General features: G+C 43.8%; 1 protein-coding gene across 1 annotated transcript in view; it reads right to left on the bottom strand.

The window, feature by feature from the left end:
- The window catches only part of HTT (huntingtin), a 378122-nt gene that overhangs the window by 194048 nt on the left and 160379 nt on the right, over positions 1 to 23695 (bottom strand). Inside the window, exons 28-30 of the mRNA XM_038744544.1 lie at positions 14730 to 14857; positions 8598 to 8708; positions 4372 to 4449 (exon numbers count right to left, since the gene is read on the bottom strand). Coding sequence (XP_038600472.1) covers positions 4372 to 4449; positions 8598 to 8708; positions 14730 to 14857 — 317 coding nt within the window. The remainder of the gene's footprint in view (positions 1 to 4371; positions 4450 to 8597; positions 8709 to 14729; positions 14858 to 23695) is intronic.

The raw sequence follows: 23695 nt of genomic DNA, 5'->3' as shown, positions 1-23695 counted from the left end.
GTTTTGTTTTGTTCTCTGTCTCCCCCTTTTAGACTGTGAGCCCACTGTTGGGCAGGGACCGTCTCTATATGCTGCCAACTTGTACTTCCCAAGCGCTTAGTACAGTGCTCTGCTCACAGGAAGTGCTCAATAAATATGATTGATTGATTGATGTATATATATGTGTGTGTTATATATATGACTCCATATATACCTGTATATATGTATATGTTTGTACATATTTATTACTCTATTTTACTTGTACATATTTATTCTATACACACTTATTCTATTTACTTTATTTTGTTAATATGTTTTGTTTTGTTGTCTGTCTCCCCCTTCTAGACTGTGAACCCACTGTTGGGTAGGGACCGTCTCTATATGTTGCCCACTTGCACTTCCCAAGCGCTTACTACAGTACTCTGCACACAGTAAGTGCTCAATAAATGATTGAATGAATGAATGAAATGGCTCAGTGGAAAGAGCCCGGGGTTTGGAGTCGGTGGTCATGGGTTCAAATCCCGACTCTGCCAACTGTCAGCTGTGTGACTTCGGGCAAGTCACTTCACTTCTCTGCGCCTCAGTTACCTCATCTGTAAAATGGGGATGAAGACTGCGAGCCCCCCGTGGGACAAACTGATCACATTGTAACCTCCCCAGCACTTAAAACAATGCTTTCTAGACTGTGAGCCTGCTGTTGGGTAGGGACTGTCCTTATGTGTTGCCGACTTGTACTTCCCAAGCGCTTAGTCCAGTGCTCTGCACACAGTAAGCGCTCAATAAATACGATTGATTGATTGATTGCTTTGTGCATAGTAAGCGCTTAATAAATGTCATTATTATTGTTATTATTCATTAATTCATTCAATCGCATTTATTGAGCACTTACTGTGTGCAGAGCACTGGACTAAGCGCTTGGGAAGTACAAGTCGGCAACATATGGAGACGGTCCCTACCCAACAACGGGCTCACAGTCTAGAACGGGGAGACGGATGACAAAACAAAACATGCGGACGGGTGTCAAATCATCAGTATCAATCAATCAATCGCATTTATTGAGCGCTTACTGTGTGCAGAGCACTGTACTAAGTACAAGTTGGCAACATATAGAGACAGTCCCTACCCAACAGTGGGCTCACAGTCCAGAAGAATAAATAAATAGAAGAATGAGTAGAAGTAAAGCTAGATGCACATCATTAGCAAAATAACAAGAATAGTAAGTATGAACAAGAATTATGTGCGGAGGGAGGGCATTCCGGGCCGGGGGGAGGACATGGGCCGGGGGTCGATGGCGGGACGGGCGAGAACGAGGTACGATGAGGAGCTTAGCAACGGAGGAGGCTTCTCTAAATATATATATTTATCTCTATATATCTCTATCTCTGTATATGACTCTATATATACCTGTATATATGTATATATGTTTGTACATATTTATTACTCTATTTTACTTTATTTTACTCCTTAGCCAACGAGGAGGGAGAGGAGATTAGGCCTTCAATCAATCAATCAATCAATCAATCATATTTATTGAGCGCTTACTGTGTGCAGAGCACTGTACTAAGCGCTTGTGAAGTACAAGTTGGCAACATATAGAGACGGTCCCTACCCAACAGTGGGCTCACAGTCTAGAAGGGGGAGACAGAGAACAAAACCAAACATAGTAAAATAAATAGAATAGATTTGCACAAGTAAAATAGAGTAATAAATATGTACAAACATATATACATATAAACAGGTGTTGTGGGGAAGGGAAGGAGGTAAGATGCGGGGGGATGGAGAGGGGGACGAGGGGGAGAGGAAGGAAGGGGCTCAGTCTGGGAAGGCCTCCTGTATATATGTATATATGTATATGTATATGTATATATGTTTGTACATATTTATTACTCTATTTATTTTACTTTACTTTATTTTACTCCTTAGCCGACGAGGAGGGAGAGGAGATTAGGCCTTCAATCAATCAATCAACCAATCAATCGTATTTATTGAGCGCTTACTGTGTGCAGAGCACTGTACTAAGCGCTTGGGAAGTACAAGTCGGCAACACACAGAGACGGTCCCTACCGAACAGTGGGCTCACAGTCTAGAAGGGGAGACAGACAACAAAACCAAACATACTAACAGAATAAAATAAATAGAATAGATATGCACAAGTAAAATAAATAGAGTAATAAATATGTACAAACATATATACATCTATACAGGTGCTGTGGGGAAGGGAAGGAGGTAAGATGGGGGGGATGGAGAGGGGGATGAGGGGGAGAGGAACGAATACGATTGAATGAATGGATAACCACGCTGCTCCGCAACAAAAATAGGAACAGCCTGGCTTAGTGGAAGTCAGAAGGAGCTGGGTTCTAATCCTGGCTCCGCCGCTTGCCTGCTCTGTGACTTTGAGAAGTCAATTCCCTTCTCTGGGCCTCATTTACCACAACTGTAAATGGGGATTAAGTCTGTGAACCCCATGTGGGACAAGGGCTGTGTCCAGCCCGGTTAATTTTTTTTTTATGGCATTTATTAAGCGCTTACTATGTGCAAAGCACTGTTCTAAGCGCTGGGGAGGTTACAAGGTGATCAGGTTGTCCCACGGGGGGCTCACAGTCTCCATCCCCATTTTACAGATGAGGTAACTGAGGCCCAGAGAAGTCAAGTGACTTGCCCAAAGTCACACAGCTGACAGTTGGCGGAGCCGGGATTTGAACCCACGACCTCTGACTCCAAAGCCCGGCCCCTTTCCACTGAGCCACGCTGCTTCTCTAATTTGTATCTACCCCAGTGGTTAGTTCAGTGTCTGGCACACAGTAAGCACGTGATAAGCGTCTTAAAAAAAAAAACACAACTGGAAACAAAAAAGCCCAATAATTAATAGATTCAAGCAGTCGCACAATAGATTCACAATAGATTCAAAGAATCTCAGCCAAACAAGTCCCCAAGTCTTCAAAAGTCCACAATAATAATAATAATAATAATGATGGCATTTGTTAAGCGCTTACTATGTGTAAAGCACTGTTCTAAGCGCTGGGGGGGATACAAGGTGATTGGGTTGTCCCACGTGGGGCTCACATGGTTCAGTTTTAAGTGAATGCTTTCACAGGGAGTATTCACAGCATGGATCAATGGAATAATAATCAATCAATCAATCAATCGTATTTATTGAGCGCTTACTGTGTGCAGAGCACTGTACTAAGCGCTTGGGAAGTCCAAGTTGGCAACATATAGAGACAGTCCCTACCCAACAGTGGGCTCACAGTCTAGAAGGGGGAGAAATAAATAATAATAAATAATAATAATAATAATGGCATTTATTAAGCACTTACTATGTGTTCCCCCTTTTAGACTGTGAGCCCACTGTTGGGTAGGGACTGTCTCTATATGTTGCAAACTTGCACTTCCCAAGCGCTTAGTACAGTGCTCTGCACACAGTAAGCGCTCAATAAATACGATTGATGATGATGTAAGGCACTGTTCCAAGCGCTGGGGAGGTTACAAGGTGATCAGGTTGTCCCATGGGGGATCACAGTCTTAACCCCCATTTTACAGAGGAGGAAACTGAGGCCCAGAGAGGTTAAGTGACTTGCACAAAGTCACAGAGCTGACAATTGGCAGAGCCGAGAATTAGAAATTTAGAGATTTATAGAGAATTTAGAGAGTTCGATTTAGAAAAATGGGTACTATACAATCACTCCAACTGCCATTTTCAAAAGGCCACTTCTAGACTGTGAGCCCACTGTTGGGTAGGGACCGTCTCTATATGTTGCCAACTTGTACTTCCCAAGCGCTTAGTACAGTGCTCTGCACACAGTAAGCGCTCAATAAATACGACTGATTGATTGATTGATTGGTGAGGCGCAACAATGGATTAACTGAAGCTAGCTAGCTAGCTCTCTTCCTCCCTTCAAGGCCCTACTGAGAGCTCACCTCCTCCAGGAGGCCTTCCCAGACTGAGCCCCTTCCTTCCTCTCCCCCTCGTCCCCCTCTCCATCCCCCCATCTTACCTCCTTCCCTTCCCCACGGCACCTGTATATATGTATATATGTTTGTACATATTTATTACTCTATTTATTTATTTTACTTGTACATATCTATTCTCTTTATTTTATTTTGTTAATATGTTTGGTTTTGTTCTCTGTCTCCCCCTTCTAGACTGTGAGCCCACTGTTGGGTAGGGACTGTCTCTGTATGTTGCCAACTCGGACTTCCCAAGCGCTTGGTACAGTGCTCTGCACACAGGAAGCGCTCAATAAATACGATTGATTGATTGATTGATTGATTGATTGATTGACTGAAGTCCTATTTCTTCTACCTCCGGTCGCCTAGAATCTGGGAGCAGGCGGGGAGGCGGCCGGAAAATGTGGAGGTGAAAATAGCAGGTATAAAATCGGTTGTCCTTACCTGCTGAACGCAGACAGTAGCCATCATTGGTTCTCTGCTGAAGCACGACTTTAGATATCCTAAGATTTCTTCCACACACTACATTCACACACAAACACACAAAGAAAAAAAATTAGCTGGGATTATTCATGATGTATATATGTATATATGTTTGTACATATTTATTACTCTATTTATTTATTTTACTTGTACATATCTACTCTATTTTATTTTGTGAGTAGGTTTGGTTTTGTTCTCTGTCTCCCCCTTTCATACTGTGAGCCCACTGTTGGGTAGGGACTGTCTCTATGTGTTGCCAATTTGTACTTCCCAAGCGCTTAGTACAGTGCTCTACACATAGTAAGCGCTCAATAAATACGATTTATTGATTGATTAGGAAAAGCCGCATGACTTAGTGGATGATAATAATAATAATGATGATGGTATTTGTTAAGCACTCACTATGTGCAAAGCACTGTTCTGAGCGCTGGGGAGGTTACGAGCTGATCAGGTCGTCCCACGGGGGGCTCACAGCCTTCATCCCCATTTTCCAGATGGGGTCACTGAGGCACAGAGAAGTTAGAGAAGCAGCGTGGCTCAGTGGAAAAGAGCCCGGGCTTTGGAGTCAGAGGTCATGGGTTCAAATCCCGGCTCCGCCAATTGTCAGCTGTGGGACTTTGGGCAAGTCACTTCACTTCTCCGTGCCTCAGTTACCTCATCTGTAAAATGGGGATTAAGACTGTGAGCCCCCCGTGGGACAACCTGATCACCTTCTAATCTCCCCAGCGCTTAGAACAGTGCTTTGCACTAGTAGGTGCTTAATAAATGCCATTGTTCTTACTATTATTATTCATGATCACGACAGCATTCACATGAGCATCATTTGTACAGAAAGTCTGAGCCAGCATCAAGGAGGCATTCCCACTTTAGTTGGGAAAAGCCGCGTGACTTAGTGGATAATAATAGTAATGATGATGGTATTTGTTAAGCGCTTACTATGTGCAAATCACTGTTCTAAGCGCTGGGGAGGTTACAAGGTGATCAGGTTGTCCCACGGGGGGGCTCACAGTCTTCCTCTCCATTTTCCAGATGAGGTCACTGAGGCACAGAGAAGTTAGAGAAGCAGCGTGGCTCAGTGGAAAGAGCCTGGGCTTTGGAGTCAGAGGTCATGGGTTCAAATCCCAGCTCCACCAATTGTCAGCTGTGGGACTTTGGGCAAGTCGCTTCACTTCTCCGTGCCTCAGTCACCTCATCTGTAAAATGGGGATTAAGACTGTGAGCCCTCTGTGGGACAACCTGATTACCTTGTAACCTCCCCAGCGCTTAGAACAGTGCTTGACACATAGTAAGTGCTTAATAAATGCCATTATTATTATTATTAAGATTATTAATAGAATATTACTCTATTTATTTATTTATTTATTTTACTTGTACATATTTATTCTATTTATTTTATTTTGTTTTGTTTTCTGTCTCCCCCTTTTAGACTGCGGGCCCACTGTTGGGTAGGGACTGTCTCTATATGTTGCCAACTTGGACTTCCCCAGCACTTAGTACAGTGCTCTGCACACAGTAAGCGCTCAATAAATACGATTGATTGATTGATTGATTGATTGATTTGAACCCCTGACCTCTGACTCCAAAGCCCGGGCTCTTTCCACCGAGCCACGCTGCTTCTTCCTGAGCCCGGCCTAGAGGATAGCACACAGGCCTGCGAGTCAGAAGGACCTGAGTTCTAGTCTCGGTCCGCCACTTGTCTACTGTGAGGCCCCGGACAAGTCACTTCACTTCACTGGGACTCAGTGACCTCATCTGGAAAATGGGGATTAAGACTGTGGGACAGGGACTGTGTCCAACCTGATTCGCTGGTATCTACCCCAGCGTTTAATACAGAGCATGGCATATAGTAAGTGCCTGGTATCTACCCCAGCACTTAATACAGCGCATGGCATATGGTCAGTGCTTAACATTCATTCATTCATTTAATCGCATTTATTGAGCACTTACTGTGTGCAGAGCACTGTACTAAGCGCTTGGGAAGCACACGTTGGCAACATACTGAGACGGTCCCTACCCAAAATTCATTCATTCATTCATTCAATCGTATTTATTGAGCGCTTACTGTGTGCAGAGCACTGTACTAAGCGCTTGGGAAGTACAGTGGGCTCACAGTCTAGAAGGGGGAGGCAGACAACAAAACAAAACATATTAACAAAATAAAATAAATACCACAATTATTAAAAAGGGTGGACAATTGCTATTTTGCCCAGAGAGGGCCTTTTGTACTTTATTTACTTATTTGTTTATTTACTTTATTTATTTTACTTGTACATATTTACTCTATTTTATTTTGCTAATATGTTTGGTTATGTTGTCTGTCTCCCCCTTCTAGACTGTGAGCCCGCTGTTGGGTAGGGACCGTCTCTATATGTTGCCAACTTGGACTTCCCAAGCGCTTAGTACAGTGCTCTGCACACAGTAAGCGCTCGACAAATACGATTGATTGATTGATTGATTGTACAATTTTACCAGCCCACCTGGACTGTGAGCCCGTTGTGGGCAGGGATTGTCTCTATCTGTTGCTGAGCTGTACTTTCCAAGCGCTTAGTACAGTGCTCTGCACACAGTAAGTGCTCGATAAATGCGATTGATTGATTGATTGTACAATTTTACCAGCCCACCTGGACTGTGAGCCCGTTCTGGGCAGGGATTGTCTCTGTCTGTTGCTGAGCTGTACTTTCCAAGCGCTTAGTACAGTGCTCTGCACACAGTAAGCGCTCGATAAATACGATTGATTGATTGATTTCTCTGCACACAGTAAACGCTTGATAAATACGACTGACTGAATGAATGAATGAATGTTAAGCACTTACTATATGCCATGCGCTGTATTAAGCGCTGGGGTAGATACCAGCAAATGTGAGCCCACTGTTGGGTAGGGACTGTCTCTATGTGTTGCCAATTTGTACTTCCCAAGCGCTTAGTACAGTGCTCTGCACATAGTAAGCGCTCAATAAATACGACTGATGATGATGATGATGAATCAATCAATCAATCAGGTTGGACACAGCCCCTGTCCCACGGTCTTGATCGTAATAAATACAAATGAATGAATGAATGTGCCTGACCCTGTCAAAAAACCCTAATGATGTGTCTATATCTCAAGGTCAAATGCTATCTAGTACAGCGCTCTGCACCCAGTAAGCGCTCAATAAATACGACCGATTGATCGAGCAGCCGCCTGAGCCAGCAGGAGGAACTCGGAAATGAGGGTGGGATGCCGCCCCGGCAACCAAACTGCTCGACTCACGGCCCAAGCCGGGAATACAGAAGGTGTCCCTCGCCTCCGCGCCCATCAGATTAGGTATGGAGGAGGGGGGAGGGCAGAGATTGGGTAAACTGAGGCCGGAAGCTGGTAAATACCTGTGCGTTCTGGCCCTTTATGCAGAGGATGGAGACTTGCAGCGATGGCTGCAGGGAGCCTCTGTCCAGAGCGTGAGATTCCCGCTCGGCCTGCACCGAGTGAGGAGCCGTGGGATGGGGAAGTGTCCCGTGGGATGGGGAAGTGTCCCGTGGGATGGGGAAGCGTCCCGTCCCACTGGATGGACGCACGTGGGGCTGGAAGCCAACCGCTTCGCCATAGCTATGGAACGGGATGAATGGATTTCTCCCACGTGGAAAATCTTCGTGGGTGGGAGCTAGGGGCCCCCCGTGGGACAACCTGATCACCTTGTAACCTCCCCAGTGCTTAGAACAGCGCTTTGCACATAGTAAGTGCTTAATAAATGCCATTATTATTATTATTAATAATATTATTATTATTAAGGTCACCCAGCTGACAAGTGGCGGAGCCGGGATTAGAACCCACAACCTCTGAGTCTCAAGCCCGGGCTCTTTCCGCTAAATCATGCTGCTTTGGGACAACCTGATCACTTGAATCTACCCCAATCAATCAATCAATCGTATTTATTGAGCGCTTACTGTGTGCAGAGCACTGGACTAAGCGCTTGGGAAGTCCAAGTTGGCAACATCTAGAGACGGTCCCTGCCCAACAGTGGGCTCACAGTCTAAAAGGGCTTAGAACAGTCCTTGAAACAAAAAAAATAAAAATGAAAATAATCATCTGGGACTTTTGGCAAGCCAAATGAACGCGGTCCCGGTGGACCGGAGACACAAACGCTCCGAATACCGCTCATCCCGACGTGCCGATCCGCTCCGCCTTCCCAACGGGAAGTCCATCCACCCACCTTCCCGATATCCTGCAGCGTGGCTAACTCCAGCATCTGCGACAAGACGTCCAAAGCAGAGCGCAGAAAGCCGCCGAACTTTTCATTATTGTTCTGAAGATCCAGGGTCACCTGAAATGGGGAAAAGGGGATGAATTCCACCCAAAAACTGTAAACCTTCCGAAGAAATGGGTTTTGCAAACGGGGATTGTCCCCCATTCCTCCCCGCATCGACGGTGACCCTGGATACAAGGAGCCTTTTAAACCCTTACTGTTCGAGGTGAAATGGCCTCTCCTACACCACGTGTTATGAGATTATAATAATAATAATAATAATGATGGCATTTATTAAGCGCTTACTACGTGCAAAGCACTGTTCTAAGTCGACGGTGACCCTGGACACAAGGTGCCTTTTAAATCCTTACTGAACGAGGTGAAATGGCCTCTCCTCCACCACGTGTTATGAGATTATAATAATAATAATAATGATGGCATTTATTAAGCGCTTACTACGTGCAAAGCACTGTTCTAAGTGGACGGTGACCCCGGACACAAAGTGCCTTTTAAACCCTTACTGAACGAGGTGAAATTGCTTCTCGTACACCATGTGTTATGAGATTATAATAATAATAATAATGATGGCATTTATTAAGCGCTTACTACGTGCAAAGCACTGCTCTAAGTCAACGGTGACCCTGGACACAAGGTGCCTTTTAAACCCTTACTGAACGAGCTGAAATGGCCTCTCCTACACCACGTGTTATGAGATTATAATAATAATAATAATAATGATGGCATTTATTAAGCGCTTACTACGTGCAAAGCACTGTTCTAAGTCGACAGTGACCCTGGACACAAGGTGCCTTTTAAACCCTTACTGAACGAGGTGAAATTGCCTCTCCCACACCACCTGTTATGAAATTATAATAATAATAATAATAATGATGGCATTTATTAAGCGCTTACTACGTGCAAAGCACTGTTCTAAGTGGACGGTGACCCTGGACACAAGGTGCCTTTTAAACCCTTACTGAACGAGGTGAAATGGCCTCTCCTCCACCACGTGTTATGAGATTATAATAATAATAATAATGATGGCATTTATTAAGCGCTTACTACGTGCAAAGCACTGTTCTAAGTCGACGGTGACCCTGGACACAAGGTGCCTTTTAAACCCTTACTGAACGAGGTGAAATGGCCTCTCCTACACCACGTGTTATGCGATTATAATAATAATAATAATGATGGCATTTATTAAGCGCTTACTACGTGCAAAGTAGTATCCTTCAATCCATACTTCATGCTGCTGCCCGGATTATCTTTGTCCAGAAACGCTCTGGACATATCACTCCCCTCCTCAAAAACCTCCAATGGCTACCAATCAATCTGCGCATCAGGCAGAAACTCCTCACCCTGGGCTTCAAGGCTCTCCATCACCTCGCCCCCTCCTACCTCACCTCCCTTCTCTCCTTCTACAGCCCCGTCTGCACCCTCCGCTCCTCCACCGCTGATCTCCTCACCGTACCTCGCTCTCGCCTGTCCCGCCATCGACCCCCGGCCCACGTCATCCCCCGGGCCTGGAATGCCCTCCCTCTGCCCATCCGCCAAGCTAGCTCTCTTCCTCCCTTCAAAGCCCTACTGAGAGCTCACCTCCTCCAGGAGGCCTTCCCACACTGAGCCCCTTCTTTCCTCTCCCCCTCGTCCCCCTCTCCATCCCCCCGCCTTACCGCCTTCCCCTCCCCACAGCACCTGTATATATGTATATATGGTTGTACATATTTATTACTCTGTTTATTTATTTATTTATTTTACTTGTACATTTCTATCCTACTTATTTTATTTTGTTGGTATGTTTGGTTCTGTTCTCTGTCTCCCCCTTTTAGACTGTGAGCCCACTATCGGGTAGGGACTGTCTCTATGTGATGCCAATTTGTACTTCCCAAGCGCTTAGTACAGTGCTCTGCACATAGTAAGCGCTCAATAAATACGATTGATTGATTGATTGATTGATTGCAAAGCACTGTTCTAAGTGGACGGTGACCCTGGACAAAAGGTGCCTTTTAAACCCTTACTGAACAAGGTGAAATGGCCTCTCCTACACCACGTGTTATGAGATTATAATAATAATAATAATAATGATGGCATTTATTAAGCGCTTACTACGTGCAAAGCACTGTTCTAAGTCGACGGTGACCCCGGACACAAGATGCCTTTTAAACCCTTACTGAACAAGGTGAAATGGCCTCTCCTACACCACGTGTTATGAGATTATAATAATAATAATAATAATGATGGCATTTATTAAGCGCTTACTACGTGCAAAGACACTGTTCTAAATCGACGGTGACCCCGGACACAGGTGCCTTTCAAACCCTTTCTGAACGAGGTGAAATGGCCTCTCCTACACCACGTGTTATGAGATTATAATAATAATAATAATAATGATGGCATTTATTAAGCGCTTACTACGTGCAAAGCACTGTTCTAAGTCGACGGTGACCCCGGACACAAGGTGCCTTTTAAACCCTTACTGAACGAGGTGAAATGGCCTCTCCTCCACCACGTGTTATGAGATTATAATAATAATAATAATAATAATAATGGCATTTATTAAGCGCTTACTACGTGCAAAGCACTGTTCTAAGTCGACGGTGACCCCGGAAACAAGGTGCCTTTTAAACCCTTACTGAACGAGGTGAAATGGCCTCTCCTACACCACGTGTTATGAGATTATAATAATAATAATAATAATGATGGCATTTATTAAGCGCTTACTACGTGAAAAGCACTGTTCTAAGTCGACGGTGACCCCGGACACAAGATGCCTTTTAAACCCTTACTGAAAGAGGTGAAATGGCCTCTCCTACACCACGTGTTATGAGATTATAATAATAATAATAATAATAATGATGGCATTTATTAAGCGCTTACTACGTGCAAAGCACTGTTCTAAGTCGACGGTGACCCCGGACACAAGATGCCTTTTAAACCCTTACTGAACGAGGTGAAATGGCTTCTCCTACACCACGTGTTATGAGATTATAATAATAATAATAATAATAATGATGGCATTTATTAAGCGCTTACTACGTGCAAAGCACTGTTCTAAGTCGACGGTGACCCCGGACACAAGGTGCCTTTTAAACGCTTACTGAACGAGGTGAAATGGCCTCTCCTACACCACGTGTTATGAGATTATAATAATAATAATAATAATGATGGCATTTATTAAGCGCTTACTACGTGCAAAGCACTGTTCTAAGTCGACGGTGACCCCGGACACAAGGTGCCTTTTAAACCATTATTGAACGAGGTGAAATGGCCTCTACTACACCACGTGTTATGAGATTATGATAATAATAATAATGATGGCATTTATTAAGCCTTCCCCTTTTAGACTGTGAGCCCACTGTTGGGTAGGGACCGTCTCTACATGTTGCCAATTAGTACTTCCCAAGCGCTTAGTACAGTGCTCTGCACACAGTAAGCGCTCAATAAATACGATTGATGATGATGATCATTATTATTATTATTACTTCACGTCTGTGGGCCTCTTATCTCATCTGTAAAATGGGGATTAAGACTGTGAGCCCCACATGGGACAACGTGATCACCTTGTATCCCCCCCAGGGCTTAGAACAGCGCTTTGCACGTAGTAAGCGCTTAACAAATACCAAAATTATCATTATTATTACTATACAACAATAAACAGACGCATTCCCTGCCCACAACAGCCTTATTACTCTATTTATTTATTTATTTTACTTGTACATATCTATTTATTTTATTTTGTTAGTATGTTTGGTTTTGTTCTCTGTCTCCCCCTTCTAGACTGTGAGCCCGCTGTTGGGTAGGGACCGTCTCTAGATGTTGCCAACTTGGATTTCCCAAGCGCTTAGTCCAGTGCTCTGCACACAGTAAGCGCTCAGTAAATACGATTGATTGATTGATTGATTGATGTTGCCAACTTGTACTTCCCAAGGGCTTAGTCCAGTGCTCTGCACACAGTAAGCGCTTAACACATACCAAAATTATTACTATTATTACCATACAACAATAAACAGACGTATTCCCTGCCCACAACAGGCTTATTACTCTATTTACTTATCTATTTTACTTGTACATATCTATTTTATTTTACTTTGTTATTATGTTTTGTTCTCTGTCTCCCCCTTCTAGACTGTGAGCCCGCTGTTGGGGAGGGACCGTCTCTAGATGTTGCCAACTTGAACTTCCCAAGGGCTTAGTCCAGTGCTCTGCACACAGTAAGCCATCAATAAATACGACTGATTAATTGATTGATTGTGAGCCCGCTGTTGGGTAGGGACCGTCTCTATGTGTTGCCAACTTGGGCTTCCCAAGGGCTTAGTCCAGTGCTCTGCACACAGTAAGCGCTCAACAAATACGATTGATTGATTGATTGATTGATTGTGAGCCCGCTGTTGGGTAGGGACCGTCTCTAGATGTTGCCAACTCATACTTCCCAAGGGCTTAGTCCAGTGCTCTGCACACAGTAAGCGCTTAATAAATACGATTGATTGATTGATTGATTGTGAGCCCGCTGTTGGGTAGGGACCGTCTATAGATGTTGCCAACTTGGACTTCCCAAGCGCTTAGTCCAGTGCTCTGCACACAGTAAGTGCTCAATAAATACGACTGATTGATTGTGAGCCCGTTGTTGGGTAGGGACCGTCTCTAGATGTTGCCAACTCGTACTTCCCAAGGGCTTAGTCCAGTGCTCTGCACACAGTAAGCGCTCAATAAATACGACTGATTGATTGATTGTGAGCCCGTTGTTGGGTAGGGACCGTCTCTAGATGTTGCCAACTCGTACTTCCCAAGGGCTTAGTACAGTGCTCTGCACACAGTAAGCGCTCAATAAATACAATTGATTGATTGTGAGCCCGCTGTTGGGTAGGGACCGTCTCTATATGTTGCCAACTCGTACTTCCCAAGGGCTTAGTCCAGTGCTCTGCACACAGTAAGTGCTCAATAAATACGACTGATTGATTGATTGTGAGCCCGTTGTTGGGTAGGGACCGTCTCTAGATGTTGCCAACTCGTACTTCCCAAGGGCTTAGTCCAGTGCTCTGCACACAGTAAGCGCTCAATAAATACAATTGATTGATTGTGAGCCCGCTGTTGGGTAGGGACCGTCTCTATATGTTGCCAACTCGTACTTCCCAAGGGCTTAGTCCAGTGCTCTGCACACAGTAAGTGCTCAATAAATACGACTGATTGATTGATTGTGAGCCCGTTGTTGGGTAGGGACCGTCTCTAGATGTTGCCAACTCGTACTTCCCAAGGGCTTAGTCCAGTGCTCTGCACACAGTAAGCGCTCAATAAATACGACTGATTGATTGATTGTGAGCCCGTTGTTGGGTAGGGACCGTCTCTAGATGTTGCCAACTCGTACTTCCCAAGGGCTTAGTACAGTGCTCTGCACACAGTAAGTGCTCAATAAATATGACTGATTGATTGATTGTGAGCCCGTTCTATATGTTGCCAACTCATACTTCCCAAGGGCTTAGTCCAGTGCTCTGCACACAGTAAGCGCTCAATAAACACGATTGATTGATTGATTGATTGTGAGGCCGCTATTGGGTAGGGACCGTCTCTATATGTTGCCAACCTGTACTTCCCAAGGGCTTAGTCCAGTGCTCTGCACACAGTAAGCGCTCAATAAATACGACTGATTGATTGACTGATTGATTACAGCCTGCAGGGGATGACAGACTTTGCCAGGGCCTACTTTCTTGGCGTCTTTACAACTGCTTTTCGCCTCAGAACGCAAACACCGTGAGGCGGGTGAACAGGTCTTCAACTCCGCCTTGCTCCTTGAATTCTCTCTGGGCCTACAAGTTATCGCCCTAATAATAATAATGATGGCATTTGTTAAGCGCTTACTATGTGCAGAGCACTGTTCTAAGCGCTGCCAACCTCCACGCTTCACCAGGGATTTGCTGTACATTTTTCACTCTCACGCTTCGCCGCCGCTTTGTCTGAAACCCCTGCCTTCTCGATTTCCAGTTACCCGCGTGCCCTTTTTTGGGCTCAACGAGCAAAATTCGGCGCGCGTTCTTTATACTTCATTTTCAAAACTTGGTATCATTTCCCAGACGTCCCTCTGCCCGCCGAACCCGCCCAAAGTACCTTGTAGTTGGCGTGGGTGGCTTTCAGGACGTCGTACAACTTGAGGTACGACGGCAGATGGTAGAAGCTCCCCAGGGAGGAGGATTTGCTCGTTGGCGGGGGGCCTGCTGCGTCGGTTTGGCGCGAAGCTTTCAATTATTAAAACAAAAAAAAAAAAAAGAGAGAGAAACATTTAGAGCCAAGTGCAATTTACCCATTCTAGCCCTTCCAATTCATTCATTCATTCATTCATTAAATCGTATTTATTGAGCACTTACTGTGTGCAGAGCAATCAATCAATAGTATTTATTGAGCGCTTACTGTGTGCAGAGCACTGGACTAAGCGCTTGGAGAGTACAATTCATTCACTCATTCAATTGTATTTATTGAGCGCTTACTGTGTGCAGAGCACTGGACTAAGCGCTTGGAAAGTACAATCCATTCATTCATTCAATCGTATTTATTGAGCGCTTACTGTGTGCAGAGCGAGCAATCAATCAATCGTATTTATTGAGCGCTTACCGTGTGCAGAGCACTGGACTAGGCGCTTGGAAAGTACCATTCATTCATTCATTCAATCGTATGTACTGAGCGCTTACTGTGTGCAGAGCGAGCAATCAATCGTATTTATTGAGCGCTTACTGTGTGCAGAGTACTGGACTAAGCACTTGGAAAGTACCATTCATTCATTCAATCGTATTTATTGAGTGCTTACTGTGTGCAGAGCAAGCAATCAATCAATCGTATTTATTGAGCGCTTACCGTGTGCAGAGCAGTGGACTAAGCGCTTGGAAAGTACCATTCATTCATTCATTCAATCGTATGCACTGAGCGCTTACTGTGTGCAGAGTGAGCGATCAATTGTATTTATTGAGTGCTAACTGTGTGCAGAGCACTGGACTAAGCGCTTGGAACGTACCATTCATTCATTCATTCAATCATATGCATTGAGCGCTTACTGTGTGCAGAGTGAGCAATCAATCAATTGTATTTATTGAGCGCTTACTGTGTGCAGAGCACTGGACTAAGTGCTTGGAAAGTACCATTCATTCATTCATTCATTCAATCGTATGCATTGAGCGCTTACTCTGTGCAGAGCGAGCAATCAATCAATCGCATTTATTGAGCGCTTACTGTGTGCAGAGCACTGGACTAAGCACTTGGAAAGTACCATTCCTTCATTCATTCAATCGTATTTATTGAGTGCTTACTGTGTGCAGAGCAATCAATCAATCGTATTTATTGAGCGCTTACCGTGTGCAGAGCACTGGACTAAGCGCTTGGAAAGTACCATTCATTCATTCATTCATTCAATCGTATTTATTGAGCGCTTACTGTATGCAGAGCGAGCAATCAATCAATCGTATTTATTGAGCGCTTACCGTGTGCAGAGCACTGGACTAAGTGCTTGGAAAGTACCATTCATTCATTCATTCAATCGTATTTATTGAGCACTTACTGTGTGCAGAGCGAGCAATCATTCAATTGTAATAATTGTATTTATTGAGCGCTTACTGTGTGCAGAGCACTGGACTAAGCTCTTGGAAAGTACCATTCATTCATTCATTCATTCATTCAATCGTATTTATTGAGTGCTTACCGTGTGCAGAGCACTGTACTAAGCGCTTGGGAAGTACAAGTTGGCAACATAATTCGGCAACAGATAGAGACAATCCCTACCCAACATCGGGCATATCTGTAGCACCTTTGGACATATGTTTGTACATATTTATTACCCTAATTATTTATTTATTTATTTTGCTTGTACATATCTATTCTATTTATTTTCTTCTGTTAGTATGTTTGGTTTTGTTCTCTGTCTCCCCCTTCTAGACTGTGAGCCCACTGTTGGGTAGGGACTGTCTCTATATGTTGCCAACTTGGACTTCCCAGGCGCTTAGTACAGTGCTCTGCACAAAGTAAGCGCTCAATAAATACGATTGATTGATTGGTTGATTGACAATGGCTAGCCAAACCAGCTGGCTATATCTGAGATGCCCCTTTCTCCCATTTTACGTGCTGCTGGGCTCTGCCCTGCTGGCACTGCTGCCCCACGAGAGTATTCAAGGGAAAAATAAAAAGAGGTCCTCCCCTCAAACTGAAATTAGCCGCGGACAATGAGTTATTAACAGGTAGCGACAACAGAGACTAAAACCAGTTTCTCTGCTCTTTAAAAAAATAAAAAATAAAAATCATTGTGCTAATTTATCATTCATTCATTCAATTAATCAATCAATGGTATTTATTGAGCGCTTACTGTGTGCAGAGCACTGTACTCAGCGCTTGGGAAGTACAAGTTGGCAAACATATAGAGACGGTCCCTACCCAACAGTGGGCTCACAGTCTTGAAGTCTTATCATTCATTCAATCGTATTTATTGAGCGCTTACTGGGTGCAGAGCACTGGACTAAGCGCTTGGGAAGTCCAAGTTGGCAACATACAGAGACGGTTCCTACCCAACAGCGGGCTCACAGTCTAGAAGGGGGAGACAGACAACAAAACAAAACATATTAACAGAATAAAATAAAATAAAATATGTACTTATTGAGCGCTTACTGTGTGCAGAGCACTGTACTAAACATCTGGGAAGTCCAAGTTGGCAACATACAGAGACGGTCCCTACCCAACAGCGGGCTCACAGTCTAGAAGGGGGAGACAGAGAACAAAACAAACCATATTAACAACATAAAATAAAATAAAATACATATTTATTGAGCGCTTACTGTGTGCAGAGCACTATACAAAGGAAGGGATTTCATTGATTCACATTTTTGCAGCACTTACTGTGTGCAAAGCACTATACTAAGCGCTTGGGAGAGTACAATGCAACAACAAACAGATTCCCTACCCAACAGCAGGCTCACGGTCTAGAAGGGGGAGACAGACAACAAAACAAAACATATTAACAACACAAAACAAAATAAAATACGTATTTATTGAGCGCTTACTGTGTGCAGAGCACTGTACAAAGGAAGGGAATTCATTGATTCATATTTTTTCAGCACTTACTGTGTGCAAAGCACTATACTAAGCGCTTGGGAGAGTACAATGCAACAACAAACAGATTCCCTGCCCAAGAGCGGGCTCACAGTCTAGAAGGGGGAGACAGACAACAAAACAAAACATATTAACATAAAATAAAATATAATATTTATTGAGCGCTTACTGTGCGCAGAGCACTGTACAAAGGAAGGGATTTCATTGATTCATATTTTTTTTACTTACTGTGTGCAAAGCACTATACTAAGCGCTTGGGAGAGTACAATGCAACAACAAACAGATTCCCTACCCAACAGCGGGCTCACAGTCTAGAAGGGGGAGACAGACAACAAAACAAAACCCATTAACAACACAAAATAAAATAAAATACGTATTTATTGAGCGCTTACTGTGTGCAGAGCACTGTACAAAGGAAGGGATTTCATTGATTCATATTTTTTCAGCACTTACTGTGTGCAAAGCACTATACTAAGCGCTTGGCAGAGTACAATGCAACAACAAACAGATTCCCTGCCCAACAGCGGGCTCACGGTCTAGAAGGGGGAGACAGACAACAAAACAAAACACATTAACAACACAAAATAAAATAAAATACGCATTTATTGAGCGCTTACTGTGTGCAGAGCACTGTACAAAGGAAGGGATTTCATTGATTCATATTTTTTCAGCACTTACTGTGTGCAAAGCACTATACTAAGCGCTTGGCAGAGTACAATGCAACAACAAACAGATTCCCTGCCCAACAGCGGGCTCACGGTCTAGAAGGGGGAGACAGACAACAAAACAAAACACATTAACAACACAAAATAAAATAAAATACGCAATTATTGAGCGCTTACTGTGTGCAGAGCACTGTACAAAGGAAGGGATTTCATTGATTCATATTTTTTCAGCACTTACTGTGTGCAAAGCACTATACTAAGCGCTTGGGAGAGTACAATGCAACAACAAACAGATTCCCTGCCCAACAGCGGGCTCACGGTCTAGAAGGGGGAGACAGACAACAAAACAAAACACATTAACAACACAAAATAAAATAAAATACGCATTTATTGAGCGCTTACTGTGTGCAGAGCACTGTACAAAGGAAGGGATTTCATTGATTCATATTTTTTCAGCACTTACTGTGTGCAAAGCACTATACTAAGCGCTTGGCAGAGTACAATGCAACAACAAACAGATTCCCTGCCCAACAGCGGGCTCACGGTCTAGAAGGGGGAGACAGACAACAAAACAAAACACATTAACAACACAAAATAAAATAAAATACGCAATTATTGAGCGCTTACTGTGTGCAGAGCACTGTACAAAGGAAGGGATTTCATTGATTCATATTTTTTCAGCACTTACTGTGTGCAAAGCACTATACTAAGCGCTTGGGAGAGTACAATGCAACAACAAACAGATTCCCTGCCCAACAGCGGGCTCACGGTCTAGAAGGGGGAGACAGACAACAAAACAAAACACATTAACAACACAAAATAAAATAAAATACGCATTTATTGAGCGCTTACTGTGTGCAGAGCACTGTACAAAGGAAGGGATTTCATTGATTCATATTTTTTCAGCACTTACTGTGTGCAAAGCACTATACTAAGCGCTTGGGAGAGTACAATGCAACAACAAACAGATTCCCTGCCCAACAGCGGGCTCACGGTCTAGAAGGGGGAGACAGACAACAAAAAAAAACATATTAACAACACAAAATAAAATAAAATACGTATTTATTGAGCGCTTTCTGTGTGCTGAGCACTGTACAAAGGAAGGGATTTCATTGATTCACATTTTTTCAGCACTTACTGTGTGCAAAGCACTATACTAAGCGCTTGGGAGAGTACAATCATCATCATCATCAATCGTATTTATTGAGCACTTACTATGTGCAGAGCACTGTACTAAGCGCTTGGAAAGTACAAATTGGCAACATATAGAGACAGTCCCTACCCAACAGTGGGCTCACAGTCTAAAAGGGGGAGACAGAGAACAAAACCAAACATACTAACAAAATAAAATAAATAGAATAGATCTGTACAAGTAAAATAAATAAATAAATAGAGTAATAAATCTGTACAAACATATATCCATATATACAGGTGTTGTGGGGAAGGGAAGGAGGTAAGATGGGGGGATGGAGAGGGGAACGAGGGGGAGAGGAAGGAAGGGAATCATCATCATTATTATTATTATAAATCATAATCATCATCAATCATATTTATTGAGCGCTTACTGTGTGCAGAGCACTGTACTAAGCGCTTGGGAAGTACAAATTGGCAACACCTAGAGACAGTCCCTACCCAACAGTGGGCTCACAGTCTAAAAGGGGGAGAATAAATAATATTATAATATTATAAATAATATTTATTTATTTATTTAAGGAAGGGATTTCATTGATTCATATTTTTTCAGCACTTACTGTGTGCAAAGCACTATACTAAGCGCTTGGGAGAGAACAATGCAACAACAAACAGATTCCCTGCCTACAACGAGCTCACGGTCTAGAGGGGGAGACAGACATTAATGAACATAAATATATAGTACAGTGCTAAGCGCTCAGTACAGTGCTAAGCGCTTCGTACAGTGCTCTGCACATAGTAAGCGCTCAATAAATACGATCGATGATGATGATGATGATATAAATTTCAGATAAGTTCAAATATGTGGGGATGGGAGGGAGAATGAATGAAGGGAGCAAGTCAGGGTGACGCAGAAGGGAATGGGAGAAGGGAAGAGGTGGGCTTGGTTAGGGAAGGCTTCTTTCATTCAATCATATTTATTGAGCGCTTACTGTGTGCAATCAATCAATCAATCATATTTATTGAGCACTTACTGTGTGCAGAGCACTGTACTAAGCGCTTGGGAAGTCCAAGTCGGCAACATAGAGAGACGGTCCCTACCCAACAGCGGGCTCACAGTCTAGAAGGGGGAGCTGGGCCTTCAGTAAGGCAGTGAGGTGGGGGAGAGCAATTATCCATCAGATAACGCTTAGTACAGTGCTCTGCACACAGCAAGCGCTCAATAAATACGATTGAATGAATGAAAGAGGGAGGGAGGGAGTTCCAGAACGTGGGCTAGAGTTCAACAGCAAGACAGATTTCAGGAGAGACGGGCAAGCTCTCCACGAACGACCACAAGAATGGAATGACGATTCATAACCCTTATTCTTACTTAAGCTGAAACACAAATAGGGTTCGAAGACTAAATACCTAAAAGCAGTCCAGCACTAATTAGACGTATAATCAATCAATTGCATTTATTGAGCGCTTACTGTGTGCAGAGCACTGTACTAAGCGCTTGGGAAGTACAAGTTGGCAACACATAGTCCCTACCCAACAGTGGGCTCACAGTCTAAAGAATAATGTTGGTATTTATTAAGCGCTATGGGCAAAGCACTGTTCTAAGCGCTGGGGGGGGGGATACAAGGTGATCAGGTGATCCCACGGGGGGCTCACAGTCTTAATCCCCATTTTCCAGATGAGGTAACTGAGGCCCAGAGAAGTTAAGTGACTTGCCCAAAGTCACACAGCTGACAAGTGGCGGAGCCGAGATTTGAACCCATGACCTCTGACTCCAAAGCCTGTGCTCTTTCCACTGAGCCACGCAGTATAATGGCTACTCACTTAACGTCACTGTGCCTCGGTTATCTCATCTGTGAAAAGGGAATTTAATACCGGTGCTCCTTCCTGTTTGGATTGTGAGCACTGTGTGGGAGAGGGACTGTGACTGACCTGATGGCGTATTCATTCATTCAATCGTATTTATTGAGCGCTTACTGTCTGCGGAGCACTGTACGAAGTGCTTGGGAAGTACAAATTAGAGAAGTAGCGTGGCTCGGTGGAAAGAGCCCGGGCTTTGGAGTCAGAGGTCATGGGTTCAAATCCCGGCTCCGCCAACTGTCTCCCCCCTCCCTCTCTCTCCCCCTCCTCCCCGCCTTACCTGCTTCCCCTCCCCACAGCACCTATATATATATATATTTGTATATGTATATATGTTTGTACATATTTATAACTCTATTTATTTTACTTGTACATATTTATTTTATTTATTTTATGTTGTTAATATGTTTTGCTTTGTTGTCTGTCTCCCCCTTCTAGACTGTGAGCCCACTGTTGGGTAGGGACTGTCTCTATGTGTTGCCAACTTGTACTTCCCAAGCGCTTAGTACAGTGCTCTGCACATAGTAAGCGCTCAATAAATATGATTGAATGAATGAATGAATGAATGAACTATCAGCTGTGTGACTTTGGGCAAGTCACTTCACTTCTATGGGCCTCAGTTCCCTCATCAGGAAAATGAGGATGAAGACTGTGAGGCCCCGTGGGACAACCTGATCACCTTGTAACCTCCCCAGCGCTTAGAACAGGGCTTTGCACATAGTAAGTGCTTAATAAATGCCATTATTATCATTATTATTACAAATCTTCCTCAGCGCTTGGAACACATAGAAGTGTTCAACGAATATTACCAATTATTATGCAATGGATGTCACAGGATTTAGGTCACTGATTTCATAAAATCAAAACTGAAATTAATTTAAATTTTGTCCGTCAACGGTATTTGCAGAGTGCTTACTCTGTGCAGACCATTATATTGAGCTCTTGAGAATATACAGTGCTCTGCACACAGTAAGCACTCAATAAATACGATTGATTGATATACAATAAAATTATTCTCACAAGAGAATAATTTGGAGTTAAAGTATATTCATTCAATTGTACTTATTGAGCACTTACTGTGTGCCAAGCACTGTACTAATAATAATAATGATGGCATTTGCTAAGCACTTACTATGTGCAAAGCACTGTTCTAAGCGCTGGGGAGGATACAAGGTGATGAGGTTGTCCCACGGGGGTGCTCACAGTCTTCATCCCCATTCTACAGACTCTAGATTCAGATTCTCTAGAATCCCCATTCTAGAGAAGCAGCATGGCTCAGTGGAAAGAGCCCGGGCTTGGGAGTCGGAGGTCATGGGTTCAAATCCCAGCTCCGCCACTTGTCAGCTGTGTGACTTTGGGCAAGTCACTTCGCTTCTCTGGGCCTCAGTTCCCTCATCTGGAAAATGGGGATGAAGACTGTGAGCCCCTCGGGGGACCACTGGATCACCTTGTAACCGCCCCAACGCTTAGAACAATGCTTTGCACATAGTAAGCACTTAATAAATGCCATCATTATTATTATCATTATTATTTAGTAAGCGCTTAATAAATGCCATTATTATTATTATTTGTTAAGCGCTTACTATGTGCCAGACACTGTACTAAGCGCTGGGGTAGATACAAGCAAATCGAACTGGACACAGTCCCTGTCCCATGTGGGGCTCACAGTCTCAATCCTCATTTTACAGATGCGGTAACAGGCCCAGAGAAGTGAAGCGACTTGCCCAAACTCACACAGCAGCCAAGTGGCGGGGCCGGGATTAGAACCCACGACCTCTGACTCCCAAGCCCGGGCTCTTTCCACTGAGCCACGCTGCTTCTCTAGAATGGGGACTCTAGAGAATCTGAATCTGGAATCTGTAAAATGGGGATGAAGACTGTGAGCCCCCCGTGGGACAACCTGATCACCTTGTGTCCTCCCCAGCGCTTAGAACAGTGCTTTGCACACAGTAAGCGCTTAACAAATACCAAAATTATTATTCTTATTATTCTTATTATTATTATTATTATTACAGATGAGGTAACTGAGGCACAGAGAAGTTCAGTGGCTTGCCCAAAGTCACACAGCTGACAGTTGGCGGAGCCGGGATTTGAACCCATGACCTCTGACTCCAAAGCCCGGGCACTTTCCACTGAGCCACACTTTGGGGGTCCAATACAGCAACAGAGAGAATATGTGGAGTGAGAGCATTATGAATTCATGAATTTGCTCGTAAAGCAATCTTATTCATTCTGTTGTGCAACGAAATGTTTTTAGTAAATTAGAGCAGAAGCGAGGGTTTCCCTGAAACTAGCCTGATGCTGGTGGAGGCTTTCATCAAGCAATCCGTCAGT

This window comes from Tachyglossus aculeatus, chromosome 4, assembly GCF_015852505.1.
Source record: "Tachyglossus aculeatus isolate mTacAcu1 chromosome 4, mTacAcu1.pri, whole genome shotgun sequence".
Taxonomy (NCBI): Eukaryota; Metazoa; Chordata; class Mammalia; order Monotremata; family Tachyglossidae; genus Tachyglossus; species Tachyglossus aculeatus.
This window is presented reverse-complemented; position numbering and strand designations above follow the sequence as displayed.